This window comes from Mustela putorius, unplaced genomic scaffold (assembly GCF_011764305.1).
Source record: "Mustela putorius furo isolate JIRA1106 unplaced genomic scaffold, ASM1176430v1.1 tig00003869_pilon_pilon_pilon, whole genome shotgun sequence".
NCBI classification, from domain to species: Eukaryota; Metazoa; Chordata; class Mammalia; order Carnivora; family Mustelidae; genus Mustela; species Mustela putorius.
In genome coordinates, this window is record NW_025422021.1 from 7,460,550 (window position 1) to 7,478,895 (window position 18,346).

General features: G+C 47.3%; 1 protein-coding gene across 2 annotated transcripts; it reads left to right on the forward strand.

Moving 5' to 3' along the window:
- The first annotated feature begins 237 nt into the window (after positions 1–237).
- On the forward strand, positions 238–17,673 carry CHRNA1 (cholinergic receptor nicotinic alpha 1 subunit). Of its 2 annotated transcripts, XM_004774379.3 has the most exons (10): positions 238–444; positions 5,774–5,919; positions 6,022–6,066; positions 7,348–7,457; positions 9,705–9,900; positions 10,377–10,614; positions 13,706–13,929; positions 15,057–15,296; positions 15,620–15,783; positions 15,887–17,673. In XM_004774379.3, exons 1-9 carry the CDS (start codon positions 261–263, stop codon positions 15,749–15,751), a joined length of 1,515 nt encoding a protein of 504 aa, XP_004774436.2. In that variant the 5' UTR covers positions 238–260; the 3' UTR covers positions 15,752–15,783; positions 15,887–17,673. The 2 variants fall into 2 exon arrangements, with proteins under 2 accessions (XP_004774436.2, XP_004774435.2); XM_004774378.3 differs by having other exon boundaries at positions 239–444; positions 15,620–17,673.
- Positions 17,674–18,346: the final 673 nt, after the last annotated feature.

An 18,346-nucleotide genomic window follows, 5' to 3' on the forward strand; every position in this document is an offset into this window, starting at 1 on the left:
ATCCAAATCAATCCACCTAGATGAGGGTCTGGTTTATACAAAAAGGAGGGGGTTGCTCACCAGTTGAAAGAATTCATTCCCTACTCCACATTGTCTTTTTATTATTAAACCTAACTCATGGTGCATTTAAAACCCAATGCGGTTCACACGCAACTCGCCAAGGGTCTATCAGTTATGTAAAGCGGGGCACCCTGTAATACTGGGAGGCCCTCGGCGAATCCCTGGGCTCCAGGGCTCTGGGCAGCCCAGCTGTCCCTGCCATGAACAGGTGGTGTAAGACAATAGCTCCGCTGAGCCGACTCTCTTTCCAAAGCCTCCAGCAGCCAAGCTCCCAGCCAGAGACGTTTTGCAAGCAACACGGCCACCCCTCGCACACCAGTCCACACCAGCGCCCACAGCCTATGGAGCCCCGGCCGTTCATCCTGCTCCTCGGGCTCTGCTCAGGTAAGTGCCAGGGCTGAGGGGCTCTCCTGTGAGGCTGAAGCATTAGCCGTCCCCAGGGACCAGGGTCTTGCTTCCTCCTGGGAACACAGGATGGCAGGCCTTCATCAGCCTGAGGCTCTTCGGTCAGTTCTCTGGTTGGCTTGATTCGGTTTGTGGATGATTTCTGGTTTGTGTTATTCAGTGAAACTGGAAGCTGCCTGGTCAGAGGCTACAAAGTAGACATGCAGGCCCCTCCTGCCACCAGGGCCCGGCGTCCCCTCACCCATATGATCAGACTAGCACCCCTGTGACCATCCGAGAGCAACCATAGGGACTTGGAGTGACATCTTATAATTACAATTTGGGTAACATTCCTTTTACTACTCTGGCAGAATTCTGATGATGAAGAGGCCTGATTGACAGCTGCATGTGCAGGAGAGAGAAACCTATTAATAATTGTAACTAAGCTCTTTCCGTAAGAGATTAAATATTTGGTCTTTTTTTTTTTTTTAACTTTAGCAGTTTAAAAAAAAAAGTTCGTATGAATGCACTTCTGCCCTACTCTTTCACTCTATGTAGGTTTGAGTTGGAATTGAAACTATAAAACCTTGCACAGCCCTTGACCTGCATTCCCCTCCGGAATGTGTCAGCACACAGCAGCTGAAACGCTATCCTGAATCCCAGACTTCCGGTGGGGGGAAGTAGGGGATGTGTGCTGATGGCTTCATATAAAAGTTTACTGGTGATATCATCTCACCTGAGAAATAAGACGGCTGACAGAGTGTGATGTCTCTTCTCTAATACTGCTCTGACACACACAGACCTTCTGGGCAAAAAACGTAAACAGCTTTATTGGTAAGGTTTTCCAAGAGCGGAGTTTGGGGAAATAGCCCAAGCTCAGATAAATTACAGCCTGTGGGATTTGGACTTGATCCAACCAAAACTGGCTTGTGGTAGGGCGGTGTGTGTGTGTGTGTGTGTGTGTGTGTGTTTGCACGCACATGTGTGTACGTGTGTGCACTTATGCGCCTGCAGACACTACACTCAATGAAAATTCTTAAGTGATGAGCTTACACATGAAAATCCTTAAATGATCTCTCAGGACACCAAAGGCCTCTGGAAAACGCATGTTTACCTATCTAAAAAGTTATGTGATGTATACTTAGACCAAACCTAGAGTTTCCTGGTATCAATTCACATAGGGGCTCACAGAAATTTAGAGCGAGATCAGGCAGTCCCACAACTTCAATTTGTTATTACAGGGAATCTGAGGCTGAAAGACATGAACTGACCCGCCTGGGGTCACTTAGCTTACGAATGTTGGAATGTGGCCAGTTGGAGACTGTCTATGATGTGCCTCGTCAGAAAACCCAGCCTGAAATTGCCAAAGGTAGCAAGATGTACAGAGCCAGGTTGAGATAAGAATTAGCCAAAGTGACTGGTACCATTTCAGAATTCCTTTCGCCCAATCCAGCAGGCTGTTCCTCCAAAAAATGCAAATTGAACCAGTATGGTACAAAAAGAACACTTTGAAACTGTGGCTGGTTCAGTTCTTTTTTCAAAAAACTTTATTTATTTATTTGACAGAGAGATCACAAGTAGGCAGAGAGGCAGGCAGAGAGAGAGGAGGAAGCAGACTCCCCGCAGAACAGAGAGCTCAATGCGGGGCTCGATCCCAAGACCCTGAGATCATGACCTGAGCCGAAGGCAGACGCTTAACCCACTGAGCTACCCCGGTGTCCCTGGTTCAGTTCTTTGTAGACAAAATTCGCATTCACATCAGGGACACTTTTTCATATGTTAGCTTACCACTTAATGATCTCTGTTCTACTTATGCAGCGTCTTTGATTTCGACCACTTTCTCTCCTCCATCTCTGGAATCCTAAGTATTTCACGGCCATTTTTCTTATGGCATATTACTTTCCAGCTTGTTCCTAGCTATTTATGTAAATGACACATGTCTGTCTCCAAGAGGGCGGAAAGAGAGGATTCGTATCAGATTCACCTCTGAATATCTCAAAGCTCTTAAAGCAATGCTTTGCCCACAATAAGTGCTCAATAATATACTTGATGAATGAATTAATGTTGCCACCATCTGAATAAAGATCACCCATCTGGTCTTGCAGAAAAGACAATTTTGACATTATTTATTTGTATGTTTATCAATTTACACCCTGCTTGAAGGAAGTATTTACTGTGATTCATTGACTCCATGAAGAACTGGTCTGATACCCAGACCACATTGGAGCTGGGAACAGAATCACAGAAAGTCCTGTATGTTTTCTCTTACTTTACCCTGTTTTGGGGAGGAAAAAGGAAAACAACAACAACAACAAAAAAAAACCCACCACCACCACCAATCAACCCAATCTAAGACATGGAGACCTCCACAGAAATTCCTCAGAAATGTACTGTGGAAGGAACAGGGTCCCTTGTTATTTGTGAGACTGAGAGAGGAAGAAGGGAATGTCCCTGGAATGCTGATGAGGCCCCTCTCCTCAGTCTTCCCCTTCTCCCTAGTAGACCATAGAGTTGGCCGCATAGTTTTCCTGCTTTATAATGTGGATGCTTTCTAGTATGTTCTTCCTGTCAATAGGGAATAAACAGTCACTTAAAAATAAGCAGCCCAGGAATGGCTAAAGCAATAGCTTCAAACTCAGTGGCCCAGGCACTCGGTGGCCCATGCCAGGGTCCTGCCCTACCCCCAATGTGGACCAGGAGGGGCCCAGGATGGACAGGTATGGAGGACAGAGGATTACCACATCCCAGGGGCTCGATGGGGTGACAGCAAAAACTGGGACTTTGAACAACATGCAAACCTGAAGGGTGCTGAATGTAGGTGGCCGGTGGTTTAGGCGAGATGTTATGTGTAAGTGCTGAATGGATTCTTCTGGGTTCAGAAAGTTTGGGAATCTAGAAATGAGGTAGGTGAGATCACGGGTTCCACACACAGAGTCCAGGAAGGCCATAATGCACACGTGTAGGCTATACTGAGAGCTTCAAAAATCCGAATGGAAATGATACGTTTATCTTCAGGTGGTAAAGAGCACAGACCCCAGGGTCAGACTGCCTGCATTTCTAGCACCACTTCCAACTGGCTGGGAACCACGAACACATGTCTCAACTGTCCAAATGCCAGTTGTCTCCCTTGTAAACCAGGGGTAGATACTGATCTCACAGGATCATTATAAGGATTCAATAAGATAATACAAACACAGGGCCATCCGTGAAGCTCTACCAACAAAATACACGTTTGGGGGATGATGAACATGTTTTGAATCATTGCATAACACTGGTTATGTCAAGAGGATCTAAAGTTCTGGGTGTGAAATAGCAAGGACAAGAACAGTACCTACCCCACTCAGTTATGAGGATTCCGAGAGTTAGTACATATAAAGCACACAGGAGAGTGTCTGCCATGTAATAGTTGGATATGCTGATTTTATTAATCAATAAAAATTTTAAAAGAAATTACTTTTTAGTTCATTATTTTGTTGACAAGCTCTTTCAAACTGAAGTTTCAAGGAGACGAATAATAAAGAAAAATAATAACCTGTCTTCGAGGCAATAGGTTAACACTACTGGGGAAAAAAGGAAAGCATCTCATTCATTCCATTATTCAAGTTGCCTTGGCCCAAGGAGAAGGTATGGTGGCTTCAGCAATAACCTGCGGAAAGGGGAGATCTGGTTACGTGCCTTAGGGCAAGTGGATCGTGTGTCTGCTTCCTCTCCTAACCCTGAACAGGCAATCCCCAATCCGCGTAAGGCTTAAGTTACAAAGGTCCTTCATAAGGCACTTGATGGAATTGGGAACACTTTTTCTCATAGGAATAATGCTAGGTGCAGCAGTGTAATTTCCAGGACAGCCCACGACACACTCATGGTATCTTGAGCTAGTGCAGGAGCAGAGTTCAAAATGGCGGGGCTGCCTCCAGGCTCTGCCCCAGCCGCAGGACCTTGGACAATTCTCCCAGCCTCTCGGATCTCTCGTGAGAATGCCGTCAGCCCGCCTCATGCGAGGCTGGTGAGAACCGTGTAACACTGGACACAAAAGGGCTGTGGGGTCCAAGAGTAGTAGATGCTATTGCTCAGCATCCTGAAGGAGAATGTAGTAAAGATTCCTAGGAGTCACTCACGCTCCAGATAGTAGCGTGATCAGATCCAGGTCAGAAAAGCCCATGATTTTTACTCTTTGTAACCTTACAAGGATGCATACTCACCAGCAGTAATTTTTTTTTTTTTAATTACAGGAAAACACACTACATAGAATTTGTCCTGGTAAAATACACATTACCAAAATTGCCGTATTTAAGTGTATGATTCAGTGGCATCAAGTGCATTCACAGTGTTATGCAACATACCTGCTATCCAGTTCCAGAACATCCGCCCGAAGGAAAGCCTATACCCATATACCCATTAACAGTTGTTCCCCCTTCTCCCATCCCCGCTGTCCCACTAGCCAGGAATCTGCTCTCTCCGCAGATTTACCTATTCTGAATATATGTAAATGGAATCCTATGATATGTGCACCTTTGTGTCTGATTTCTTTCACTTAGCACAATGTTTTCAGAGTTCGTCCACACTGTGGTGTAAATCAATCCTTCCTTTTTATGGGTGAATAACATTCCTCTGCACGGCTACGCCCTGGTTTGCTCGTCCGTGTATCTGTTGATGGGCACTTAAAACTAAAAGATGCTTCCATCTTTTAGCTCTTATGCATAGGGTTTCCACAAACACTGGTGTACAAGGCTCTGCGTGGACAGTTCTTTGGGGGATGTGCCTAGGTCTGGGATCGCTAGGTCATACGGTCACTCCGCATATAGCTTGTGTGCCAAACTGTCTCCCAGACCGGCCGCATGTTTCATTTCTCACCAGCAACAAATGAGGGTTCCACTACTTTACCGGTAGTCACTGCTTTCTATTCTGTAAATTTCTGCCATCCTAATGGGTAGGAACTGGCATCAATTTTTGGCATTCCTAGCACTTTGAGATCTGAGATCTGAGATTTGAGATCTCATGACCCTGGGACGAGACCCTGAAATATGGAGACAGGCTTGTGCGTGGATTTTTCCTTTTGTGTGTATGTGCGCCCAGAAAACCCGAGTCCAGCCAGCGGCTGTGCTCAGGAATGTCATCTGTTCATGATAATCTGGCACGCCCCACTGGGAAGGGACCCCACCAGCAGCTGCCACTGGAAAGGAATGTAGGGCTGTAAAAGCTGCACTGGGAGCCTCCCACCAAGGGGGCCCACGCGCCTTCCATTCACGGGTCACGCCTCAGTGATTCACGTTAGTGTTGGGGGAGGGTGGGGGGCGGGATCTGACAGCGTGTGTGTCATTTGCTGTCCCAGCTGGCCTCGTCTTGGGCTCCGAACATGAGACCCGCCTGGTGGCCAAGCTCTTTGAAGATTACAACAGCGTGGTGCGGCCGGTAGAAGACCACCGCCAGGTTGTGGAGGTCACCGTGGGCCTACAGCTGATCCAGCTCATCAACGTGGTGAGGCGGCAGCACGTGGGGCTCCCCATACCCCTCACCCTGGGCCCCGTCCCTTGGCCCCCCCGCCTCCCCACTAAAGATGCAGTCTGACCTTTTTTTCAGGATGAAGTAAATCAGATTGTGACAACCAACGTGCGACTGAAACAGGTATTCAGCTGAATAAGTACACGGATGTCGCCTGTCTTCACCCTGGAATTGAACCCGGGCCTTGGAGTGGGGATCCATCTGGGTAACAGGGATGCATACCAACATGACGCAAGAAAATATTTCGGTGTCGTGGGACTGAAGATCATATTTGTCAGGGCGTGTGTGTGTGTGTGTGTGTTTACTTTGTGCTTTGCTAGACTGCCGTAACAAAGCCACAGACAAATTTTGTTCTTTTACGGTTCTTGAGGCCGAAAGTCCAAATCCAGGTATTGGCAGAACTGGTTCCTTTTGAGGGCTGTGAGGGGGATTCGGCTTCCAGGCCTTTCTTCTTGGCATAGAGTTGGCCAACGGCATGTCCCCATGGCATTCTTCTCGAACATGTTTCTGTTTTCAAATGTCCCCTTCTTTAAGAACATAAATCTAATCCTTAGTGGATTAGAGCCTACCTCAATGAGCTTATTTTAGCCTAATTACCTCTAGAAAGACCCTATCTCCAAATAAAGTTCTATTCTGAGGTACTGGGGATTAGGACTTCCACATACGAGTTTTGGGGAGACATGGTTCAGTTCATAACATTGTGTCATCTAAATGGGCTACATGGGGCGTGTATTACTTTCACAATGTAGGAAAAAACAGAGCACTTTTAAAAGATGACGCTGGTTGCTCCAGGGGAATGTTCACGAAGGTCATTCTCCTTTCCTGGGGTGGGCGGGGCAGCACGGCTGATGTGCTGCCACCTGGTGGTGTGACTTGGGGTACCTTTGGTTTCTCTTCTGTAAAATGGCATCAATAGTCACTCTTCCCTCACAGGATTGTTGTGAAGACTACATCATGAATATATGTAAAATGCTCTCAGCAGTGCGTGCATGGTGGTGGGGGGGGTCAGTGCTATAGAGTGTTTGCTGTTACCGTTTACTAAAGTGGAAGCTGAATTCTGAATCAAACTTTTCTTACTGGAGCACAGTTTTGGTCAATATCTGAACTATTGTGCCATCAAGACTCTTGATAACTTTATTTATTTATTTATGAAGATTTTATTTCTTGAGCTGAGAGACAGAGAGAGGGGGGGCAGGGAGAAGGGGCAGAGCAAGAAGGAAGTCTCCAGCCGACTCTGTGCCGGCTCAGGGCTCAATCCCACGACCCTGAGATCATGACCTGAGCTGAGATCAAGAGCCGGCTGCGTCACCGGCTGAGCCACCCAGACAGATGCCTCTTGATAACCTCAGATTTTTAAAACAATGTTTTTAGCTCCTCTTAGTAGTGAAACGTCTTCATTTCTAGCAATGGGTGGATTACAATCTGAAATGGAACCCAGACGACTATGGCGGCGTGAAAAAAATCCACATTCCCTCGGAAAAGATCTGGCGCCCAGACCTCGTGCTCTATAACAAGTAAGCGAAACAGGCTGGGGCGGGGGACATTCTGGGGGCAGGGGGAGCCCAAGGGCCCTCTCGGAAGGGCTGCCACTCTCAGTATGCCTCTCACCACTGTTCCCATTAAATAACCCTTAAAAACCAAGAGCCAAGTTGACATTCTAGGGATGCCATATGGTGTCTCATGTTATGAATAGAAACAATTATCAGAGCCAAATTGAATCGGGGCTGTGGGGTGGGGGACATTTAATTCCTGAGCGCTCCTGAAGGCTGTGTGGCAACTATCCAAGGAACCCAAATTCATATAATCGAGTTCCTTGGAATCCCGTGTCCGTCCTCCCGACAGGTCTGAACCTCCGGGGGTGGCTATCCGTCACATCCCCATGGCAGCCCGAGACATCGCGTGTTGCCCATGGCCGGGAGGCCGGTGTCACCCATCCACTGGGCTCCGTGACAGACTGCACATAGTGAAATTATAATGTGATGCGAGACACTCTGGTTTAATGACAGGTTCATTATCATACGCCCTTCATTTGTCAGGGAATGCTCATTTCAAAGAGCGTCCTTCCCAGGCAGGAGCATCCGCCAGCGGCCTGGAGGGCTTACAGGCTGGCGGTCTACAGCGAGGGGCTGGGCAAGCGGGCTGCGCCTTCTCCAGCGTTGACCGGGGAGGTTGGCAAGGCCTTGTGAACGGAAATGACCCCCCCTTATGGCCGACCCTCCCACTTTGATTTTCTACTACAGATTTCCCAGTGACAACCTGAGATTCAAGCTCGAGCCCGATTAGCCAATTGTTTGTGTAACCCTCTTGGACAAATACGCTGATAGAGCAGAAGCTGTTAGGAAGGTTCTCTTTCAGTAAGAATCTAAGAGAAGCAATTAAAGTCCTGGGGTCCTCTTGATAAGCTTGCTCGGGAACACCTGCAGGGGAGAGAACCTTGTTTGACTTGCTTATGGAGACAGATCTGGGTGATCCTGTGGTCCTCTGCTCTTTGGGGCCCTTTTGGGAAGGTCCAGAACTGCAGTTTTCTGGAGAGAGCCTCACCTTCACCCCAGGAAAAATCCAGTAGGAAGAAAATCTCTTGATTTATGAAGTGAGGCACCAATATAGGCCCTGCGTCCCCTGTTCAACACCTATTCTAATACCTTTGCCGGGGGCCCCACAACACGGGCTGTCTGGGGTCAAGTGGACTGCCCACTGAATAAGGCCTGCAGAAGTGGCTCGTTATTTTTCGTTACCTACCACTGTGGATTATTTATTTATTATTTTTTTAAAAAAGATTTTACTTATGTATTTGAGAGAGAGAGAGACAGACAGACAGCACAAGCGGAGGGGCAGAGGGAGAAGGGCAGGGTGGGTTAGAGGGGTGAGACGAAGGGCTCCATCCCAGGACCCTGGGATTGGGACCTGAGCTGAAGTCAGACGCTTAACCAACAGAGCCACCCAGGCTCTCCTCTACCATGGTGGTTTTTTTTAGATGAGAAATCAGTGCCAACATTTGAAAATTGCACAATATCACATTAAACTTTGGAGTTCTAGTCTCTCTAGAAAAATCCCTTATTCAAAAGCATGGAAACTTTGGATTAAAAAATTCTAGATCTCCAGGTCCCAAGGAAGAATCCCAGTATCTGTGAGCATCACGCCTTCCCTCACAAGCAGACTCCACAGCCGAGTGGCACCTTCCTCAGAGGAGAGAAGGCTCTCCCCTCACCCCTCACCCCTTCCTCACCTGCCTGGGCCTGGAGGCATCTGAGTTTGTGACTCTCCCCTACTGAGTCCTAGATACTTGTGCAAAAGAAAACAGAGCCCTTCTTTAACCTGTTTACCACAATAATGAGCCACTGGACATGTTTTTGTTTAAAATTCCTTTTTTTTTTTTTCCCCTCCAGTTAACTTCCAAAGAACACTGGGGAAGGGTTAGATGGAGATTAACATTACAAATGCTACTGAGGACTGGGAAGAAAACATCTGGTATATAGTGTCACCTGTTATTTCTTTAAAGCTCTAGATTCCTAGGTTCTTCCCCAGATATTCTGATTTAGTGCTTAGATGGTGCTCAGAAATCTGTATTTTAAACAAGCACCCCAGCGATTACCAGACAAATTTGGGAAACATTGCCATGAATAAAGAGTGACACTGCCCGAATGAAAGCATCTATAATTAGCACCTGAATAATTAACAGCTGTCTCCCGCTAACATCCCCGAGCACAAACGAAGGCTCATCCGTCACTTGGAGTCACGCTCCTCTTTGATTCCGCTTGCAGTGCAGATGGCGACTTTGCCATTGTCAAGTTCACCAAAGTGCTCCTGGACTACACTGGCCACATTACATGGACACCCCCAGCCATCTTCAAAAGCTACTGTGAGATCATCGTCACCCACTTTCCCTTTGATGAACAGAACTGCAGCATGAAGCTGGGCACCTGGACCTATGACGGCTCGGTGGTGGCCATCAACCCGGTAGGCGCCGCCCTCGAGGGACGGACGGGGCTGGACGCAGGAGGAGCACTGTCCAGGTGTCCAGCTCTGGCCCTCCAGAATCCCAGACTCTCAGCACCAGTTAGACCTTTGGGGGCCATCGAATTCACCGGTTCTCAACTGAGAACACATGAGAACCATCTGGTTCTTACATAAATTGGCTTGGTCCCAGGAATGTTGGCTTAATCAATCTGGGGTGGGACTACGGCACCCATATGTTGTCAACTTTCCAAGTGACTTGAAGGTGTGGTCAACACAGAGGACCCCAGTGATTCAACCCCACCCCCCCTTACTTTATAGGAGAGGATCTAAGACCCCCACATCGGAAGTGACCTTCTGGGTTCCATTCCAGTCCCAACAGCCCTGGAATCTGTTGTTTTATTACAGCCGAGTGTGAAACCCACCTCTCCTCCACGGGGACACAGCTGGGGTTTCACAGTTTCATTTTATCTTCTCAGGAAAGCGACCAACCAGACCTAAGCAACTTCATGGAAAGTGGAGAGTGGGTGATCAAGGAGTCCCGGGGCTGGAAGCACTGGGTGTTCTACGCCTGCTGCCCCTCCACCCCCTACCTGGACATCACCTACCACTTTGTCATGCAGCGCCTGCCCCTCTACTTCATCGTCAACGTCATCATTCCCTGCCTGCTCTTCTCCTTCTTAACTGGCCTGGTGTTCTACCTGCCCACAGACTCAGGTGGGTGCCAGGGCTGTGGCTGCAGCTGCTGCCGCGGGCAGATCTCCTGCTGCTATGTGGGGGGAAACCAGGAATAATCATGGGCCAGTAAACAAATACAGGCAGACACGCCCAAAGCATCATCCCTGGGAGGACGCCTTTACGGTCTCCCTGTTCAGTGGTGAGTGTCTGTGGCTAGAGCTCTCGGCTGGCGCAGACCACAGGGCAGGCAGAGTTGAACATGACCTCAGAGGCGCACATGCACAGCTCAGTCTGGTTAATGTGAATGACCACCAGTGCCTCCTTGCCGAAAAATCTAGTGTGTGCCCAGGAATGTGCTGGGTAAGGCCTGGGTCACAGACACCCTCATGTCACGTCCCCTATGAAGCCGCAGACTATATGCTGATTAATCCAAGTCCTGCGTCTTTTCCTCACTGCTTGCCACTTGAAAATAGCTTTGGCATTCCCGTTTTCCAGATGGCAGCATCTCTATACACAAGACCATGCTTCCCAAGTAGCAATTCTTTCTCACATATCAGCCTGGACAGCTTCCTTACCTCCTACTGGGTAATCACACCTGTGACATAATTTCACCAAATACCAACCATCCGCAGAAAAGGGGAAGTGACTGCTTGAAGTCACTGCTCATAAACGATTTAGGACAACCAAGTAGGGGAAAAGGTGGTACAGGCAGTCCTCAAACTTATGACCAGTAAAATTGTATCAAAATGATAAAAGAACACACACACACACACACACACACGTCTAAGTTCAACTTTCCAACAAGGAAAAAAAAAGGATTCATATGCACTTGCTCATTCCACATACTGAACAACTGTCACTCATCAAGGTCACAGTAGAGAATAAGGCAGAATGTGGCCCACAAGGGGCACCCGGTTGGCTCAGTCGGGAAAGCATGCCACTCCTGATCTCGGGGTTGTAAGTTCAAGCCCAACACTGAGTGTTGAGATTACTTAAAAAAAAAAAAAAAGAAATGAAATCTTAAAAAAAAAAATAGGGGCGCCTGGGTGGCTCAGTGGATTGAGCCGCTGCCTTCGGCTCAGGTCATGATCTCGGGGGCCCGGGATCGAGTCCCGCATCGGGCTCTCTGCTCGGCAGGGAGCCTGCTTGTGATTTCTGTCTGTCAAATAAATAAATAAAATCTTAAAAAAAAAAAAAAAGATTTGCCCCACAGGGTGCACGTTGTACTTAGGATTGTGGGTGGGTTTTTTTTTTTTTAAGATTTTTATTGATTTATTTGACAGATGGAGATCACAGGTAGGCAGAGAGGCAGGCAGAGAGAGAGGAGGAAGCGGTCCCTGCCGAGCAGAGAGCCCGATTCGGGGCTCGATCCCAGGACCCTGGGATCATGACCCAAGCCGAAGGCAGAGGCTTCAACCCACTGAGCCGTCCAGGCGCCCCTATGACTGTGTTTTTAAACAAATGATTACAAATACAATTTTTTTTCAACTTTCTAATCAAATGAAGTTTCTTAAAGTGAAGAGAGAAAATGCCAGTCAGGGCATTATGGAAGTGAATCAGAGTTTCTGTAAGTGTGAAATGGTTTGTGCTTGAAGAGCATTTAGAACAGTAAGAATGCTTGATAAATGTTAGCTCTTATTATCAATCGAGAAACTTGATGTAACTTGATCAGTAGCTCATATTTATAACTCTGTCCTCTTTTCCACTTTTATTTTTTAAAAGGTTTTATTACTTTATTTGGCAGAGAGACACAGTGAGAGAGGGAACACAAGCAGGGGGAGTGGGAGAGGGAGAAGCAAGCTCCCTGCTGAGCAGGGAGCCTGATGCGGGGCTCCATCCGAGGACCCTGGGATCATGACCTGAGCCAAAGGCAGATGCTTAATGACTGAGCCACCCAGGTGCCCCAAGTATTCTTTTTCACTTTTGAAGACTCTCCTCCCCACTAGGTAGACTTCTCCTAACTAGGTAGAATTGGTCGTTGCTTCTGTACTTCCACTCTGTATCCCATAGATACTCGCAGCATCAGGAAGCATCAGGTATGGGAGGAGAACAGAGCAACACAAGGGTTTCCCAAAACAAACAGCAAGACCAGGCCAAAGAAAGTCCCTTCCAAAGGCTGTCTAACTGCTTCTCAGGTGGTCCGTCCCCACAAAAATATCCCAGTGCCATTCAGCCCCTCTCTCGCTTGCCATATCAAGACTTAACAGGGAATTATTCATCCTGAAATTATAGGGCTTGGTGAAAAGAGGTTGGGGCAAGGAAATCACTGGCCCCTTAATGTGAAAGACGGAAAAAGAAAAAAACAAAATTATTCTCTTAGATGAATGTGAAAAAGTAGTTCCTTGGTTTTGAACTTCTCTTCGCTTTGGTCCTGCAGCTTCCTCCCATAGCAAGAAAAATACACGTGTACTTCTGGGGTTGCCCATCCGTCTGCTGGGTAACAAGCAGGTCAGGTTCTGTTTTGGAAGGTTTATGACATTCTGCTACAGACAGAAAATTGCCACCTGGAATCTAGCTTGTCACACAGCTAGGTGTACTTGGTTCCCTGAATTCTAGCAAGCCACAGAATTCTGGGATGTGAGGTCAAGCACCCACTGGTTGCCTCAGCGGCCTGTCATGGAAATGCCTGCCACCTGCCACTGTCAGCAGAGCTAAGGTGCATAAGGTCTCATAAGACCAAATTCTGCCCAAGAAATTGCCCTGGCAACATGAGGGTCCCATTGCTCTCAGCCTTGGGCCAGGGCTGCCGTAACAGAGTACCCCAGACTGGGTGGCTTAAACAAGAACTTATTTCCGCGTAGTTCTGGAGGTCAAGGTGTCAGTAGGTTTGGCTTCCTCTGAGGCCTCTCTCCTTGGCTGGCAGGTGGCTGTCTTCTCCCCCGTCTTCACCGGGTCTCTCCTCTCTGTTGTGTCTCTGTCCTAATCTCCTCTTCCCATCAGGACACCAGTCATCCGGGATGAGGGCCCTCCCTAATCAACTAATTTTGACTTAATTACCTCTCTCAAGGCCTCATCTCCAAACACAGTCACGGAGGTGCTGAGGCTTAGGGCTTCCATGTGTAAAATGGAAGGATACGGCAACTCAGCCCCTAACACATGAGCGGTCGGATTTCTTCTTCATCTTGTCCAGGAGAGAAGATGACTCTGAGCATCTCGGTCCTGCTGTCCTTAACCGTGTTCCTCCTGGTCATCGTGGAGCTGATCCCCTCCACCTCCAGTGCTGTGCCCTTGATTGGGAAATACATGCTGTTCACCATGGTGTTTGTCATCGCGTCCATCATCATCACCGTCATTGTCATCAACACACACCACCGCTCCCCCAGCACCCACGTCATGCCCGACTGGGTACGCAAGGTGAGTGAGCGAGGCCCTGCCATCTCTTGCCCACGAGAACGTCTCTCCTTCCAGGGGGCCAATGGAATTCTGGCTCACATTTGTGGGTACTTAGGAACTGAAAGTCCTTTCTGGGGATTTTGAGGGGATTTCTGGAAGGAACTTTCTTTAGCCTCTTTCTAGGAATAAATAATTCACGTAGCCTCCCCAGACACAGAAGAAAAACAGAATTACTAAAGCCCACTCCAAATTCAAGCTCAAATAATCTCTGTGATTAGAGAATGTGAATAAATCACTGTCTTTTTATTCAAAGGTTGTGAAATTCTTGAGATTTCTGTTTGTATGTCTTCCAATCTCTGAACAGACTGCTTATTTTTTGCTGGGAAAAAATCATCTGCTGAGAGTAGAATAAGGACTAGAGATGGAGGGGTGCTTGACAAGAAATTGTCAAAATGTGAGTTTCACCGAGGAACATGGTCTCAAATATTTACATTATTGAAATTTAAAATGTGTTAACATTTCCAGTATGTCAGTTTTTAAGTAAAACTTCACAGAGACACTAGTGTCCAGGGTCTCTTCTGTAGCATGCAAAAGATTTGTTATGAATTGACAGAGACACTACTGCTTGCAATGTATTCTTTTGGGAAGACAGTCAGTCCCTGTATCTGTAAAGACTCACATGACTCCTGGCAACTCCTATGTTGCATTCCTTCAGGAACAAGAAATGGAAGAAAACAGAGGAGCTGTTTTGGAGACTTATATGTTCTCTTAGCCAGAAAGACCTTTTCTTTAACCATATTATCCTGCTAACACATGGCTTTGAAAGAAGCCAGTACCTAGAGCTGGGCTGGAAGCGTAAGCATCATTGGCTTGTCATGGAGTCCAATAGCTGCACACAGGCTCCCTCCAGTGGCGAACTGCTCACATTACAGAGTCATGTCTCTTACCTTAGTAATTTGACAGGCCACAAGATATGCCTAAAGAAATCTTTGAGCAAATCTAGTAGAGTCCTTTTGCTTTAAGGACAAAGAGGCTACAGCCCAGAGAAGCCGAATGACTTGTGCCTAGACTCACGTTGCTAATTCAAAGTCAGAGTTTGCTACTTGCCCTGCTCACAATAATTCTCATGCGTGTATTTCTTATGTTAGGTTTTTATCGACACTATCCCAAATATCATGTTCTTCTCCACAATGAAAAGACCCTCTAGAGAAAAACAAGACAAAAAGATTTTTACAGAAGACATTGATATTTCTGACATTTCTGGGAAGCCAGTGCCTCCACCTATGGGTTTCCACTCTCCGCTGATCAAACACCCAGAGGTAAAAAGTGCCATCGAAGGAGTCAAATACATCGCAGAGACCATGAAGTCAGACCAGGAGTCCAATAACGTAAGTTCTGTGGCTTGTCCCACAATCCAGGCTTAAAAGATCAAATACTTGAGCACGGATGAATGGGTTTGTCTTGATGGGTAGGCTGGCATTCACGAAGCAGCTGCTGACCCACGATGGGCCTTGGTGACCACCCCTAAGCCAGCTTCCTGAGCCATCCCACTGGGAATAACCTATCAGAAGGATAAAGATCACCATGCGAGCCAAGGGGTGTCGAGGGCTTTGAAATCTACAGATGGAGAGGGCTGTAGACCACGCATAGCGTGAACACTGTGATTCTAATGACCACCTAAAGAAAACGTTAACACTTTTCTCTCTCCCAGGCGGCCGAGGAATGGAAGTATGTTGCAATGGTAATGGACCACATTCTCCTCGGAGTCTTCATGCTCGTCTGTATCATTGGAACCCTGGCTGTGTTTGCAGGTCGGCTCATTGAATTAAATCAGCAAGGATGAGCTGAGCTGAGCACCAGGCAGAGCAGAGAATGGTGGGGAAGAGAGAAATATCTTTCTACTTTGATTTGAGATCATTTATCAGACCTCTAACTTTCTGTATTTATGATTAATGCTAACGATCTATATTTATGTAAGGTGACGGCCTCCAGGACCTTCACAGCGCTTCTCCTGCGGTCCTGCTCTATCTTGCCTGGAGAGTGAACCCTTTTCAGTAAAAGAAGTGGGATCACTAACAAAGTGTATTCATTTCCAAAGGCATCTTGAAGAGTGTGGTCCAGAATAACAGGTTTTCTAGTGCTTTGTTTTTTAAATTTTTTAATCAAAGAATGTACCCTTTGCTTAAAAGTCAGTTTTGTACATACAAGTAGGCCTATCTGCCAGTCCCCAAAAGATAAAGCACTTGAGAAAAAAGGAAACTGTAGAAAGTCAACAGCTAAGTTCTAGAATAGCCACCAAAATGCAAACTGCATCAGAGCAGGTTTCTAGAGCTGGGAGGGAAGGGAAGGGCTTCCCAGGCTAACACAGCCCCCAAGTATGCTGCTCAAGGCTTGAGGAAGGAACACAGTCAGCTAATTTCCTGAGCTATACCAAGCTTGAGGGCCAGGCACTGTGGGAATCATCTCACGGATGTGGTTTTATTCCTGACTTTCATAATGTCCCTATTTTACAAATGAGAAAGCTGAACTTGTGAAGCTTAAGTTCACTGCCAGAGCTAGCAAGGAGAACTGAGCCAGTTCTGAAGCCAGACCTAATGTGGATTCAGAGTAGCTCAGGGCTGGGTCAGCTCATCGGCTCACTCGCTCCGCTGGCCTCTCCCCACCTGACCTAGGCCATCCTGTAACTCCGCTCAGGGTTTTGAGAGCTTCAGTCTTAGGGTCATCCACCTTTCTGCCCTTCCAATTAAACCCCCGGCCCTTTTCCCCAGTCCTCATCCAGTGCTGGTTGGGGTTTTTGTTCTATCGATGAAATCAGAAATGTATGCCCATATCACCACCATTTCTAAAATTCCAGACAAGTGAACAGGAGAGAAAATGATTTTTCTTCATAGCCACTTTCCAGCCACAAGGTAATACACTCCAGAAGCAGGAGCCCTGGGTATGGGTGACCTCTCTGAACCCACGTGGTTTCGAGCTACTTCTCCATGGAATTCTCGAGCACCCACTCATGGCAGGACAGTGCCTTCATGTGAGAGTAATCTCAAGGGAAAATAGTCTGGTGGTTCCTCAAGAAACTAAACATAGAACTATCATAGGATCCAATAATTCTACTTCTAGGTATATACCCCAAAGTGAAAACAGAGATGTGAACAGACACGTGTATGCCAATGTCCACAGCAGCATGAATCACAGTCCCGAAAGGTGGAAACAGTTCAAGTGTCCATCAGCAGAAAAAGCAGGATATACATACAGGGGAATATTATTCAGCCTTAAAGAGGAATGAAATTCTCATGTATGTTATAATACGGATCAACCTCGGAAACATGCTTGATGAAATAAGCCAGACACAAAAGGACAAATCTTATGATTCCACTTAAATGAGGTACCTAGAAGAGGCACATTTATAGAGAGAGAAAGTAGAATAGAGATTGCCAGGGCTGATGGGGAGGGGTGAGTTATTGCTCAGCGGGTAGAATTTCAGACTGGGAGGACGGGAAAGTTCTGGAATGAACTCCATCCAGTGGTGATTGTCGCACAACATTGCGGAATGAACTCCATCCAGTGGTGATGGTCGCACAACATTGCGGAATGAACTCCATCCAGTGGTGATGGTCGCACAACATTGCGGAATGAACTCCATCCAGTGGTGATGGTCGCACACCATTGCGGAATGTACTTAATGCCACTGGATTGTACACTTAAAAATGGCCGCGGTCGTAAATTTTGTGCATATTTTACCACAATTAAAATAAAGAATGAAAACAATGGTCCAACTGTAACTGTCATGTTATATATATTTTTACCACAATTCGATGAACAACAACAAAAATCTGCTGCTTGTCTAATCGCCTCATCTCCCAGGACTGACTATTGATTCAGAGAAGGAACTGAAAAGTCACTTCCATTCTTCCCATTTTAAGGATGAGGAAAGGCGGCTTAGAGAAATGACCTCCCTCAGGTCACAGAGCAGTATGGTGACACAGCAGATCTCCTCACTCCGCCCCTGTGCTGTGTTCATCCCATCAAACAGCCCCACCGTCACCCCCCCTCCCGCAAAGCAAGGCCCTGGGACACATTCCCTCCCTGCCAGCAGAGCCAGCCAGAGTGGACAGCGCAGGGCTATCGGGGAGCTCCAGCAGCTCCTAACATCTGTCCCAGCAGTCTGTCAACCACATCAAAGGCTTTCATCTTTGGAACCTCTTCTGTAGCTCGGCCCGATCTCCAGAAGGTCGCTGACGCGATGGGAGGGCAGGCAGCGGGTGCTGGGATCTGTGTCCCCGGGAGGTGTCTGCCGAGGGCCGTGCCTGCCTGGGCCGGCATAGCTCTGTGGAGGAGCGGTGTCTGCCTAGTGGGAGGACTTCCTGGGAAGGAGGGGGCATCCTGCAAGTGCGACACTGGCAGGTTTGTGGTGATGGGGCTGCGTTCACAGATGGAAACT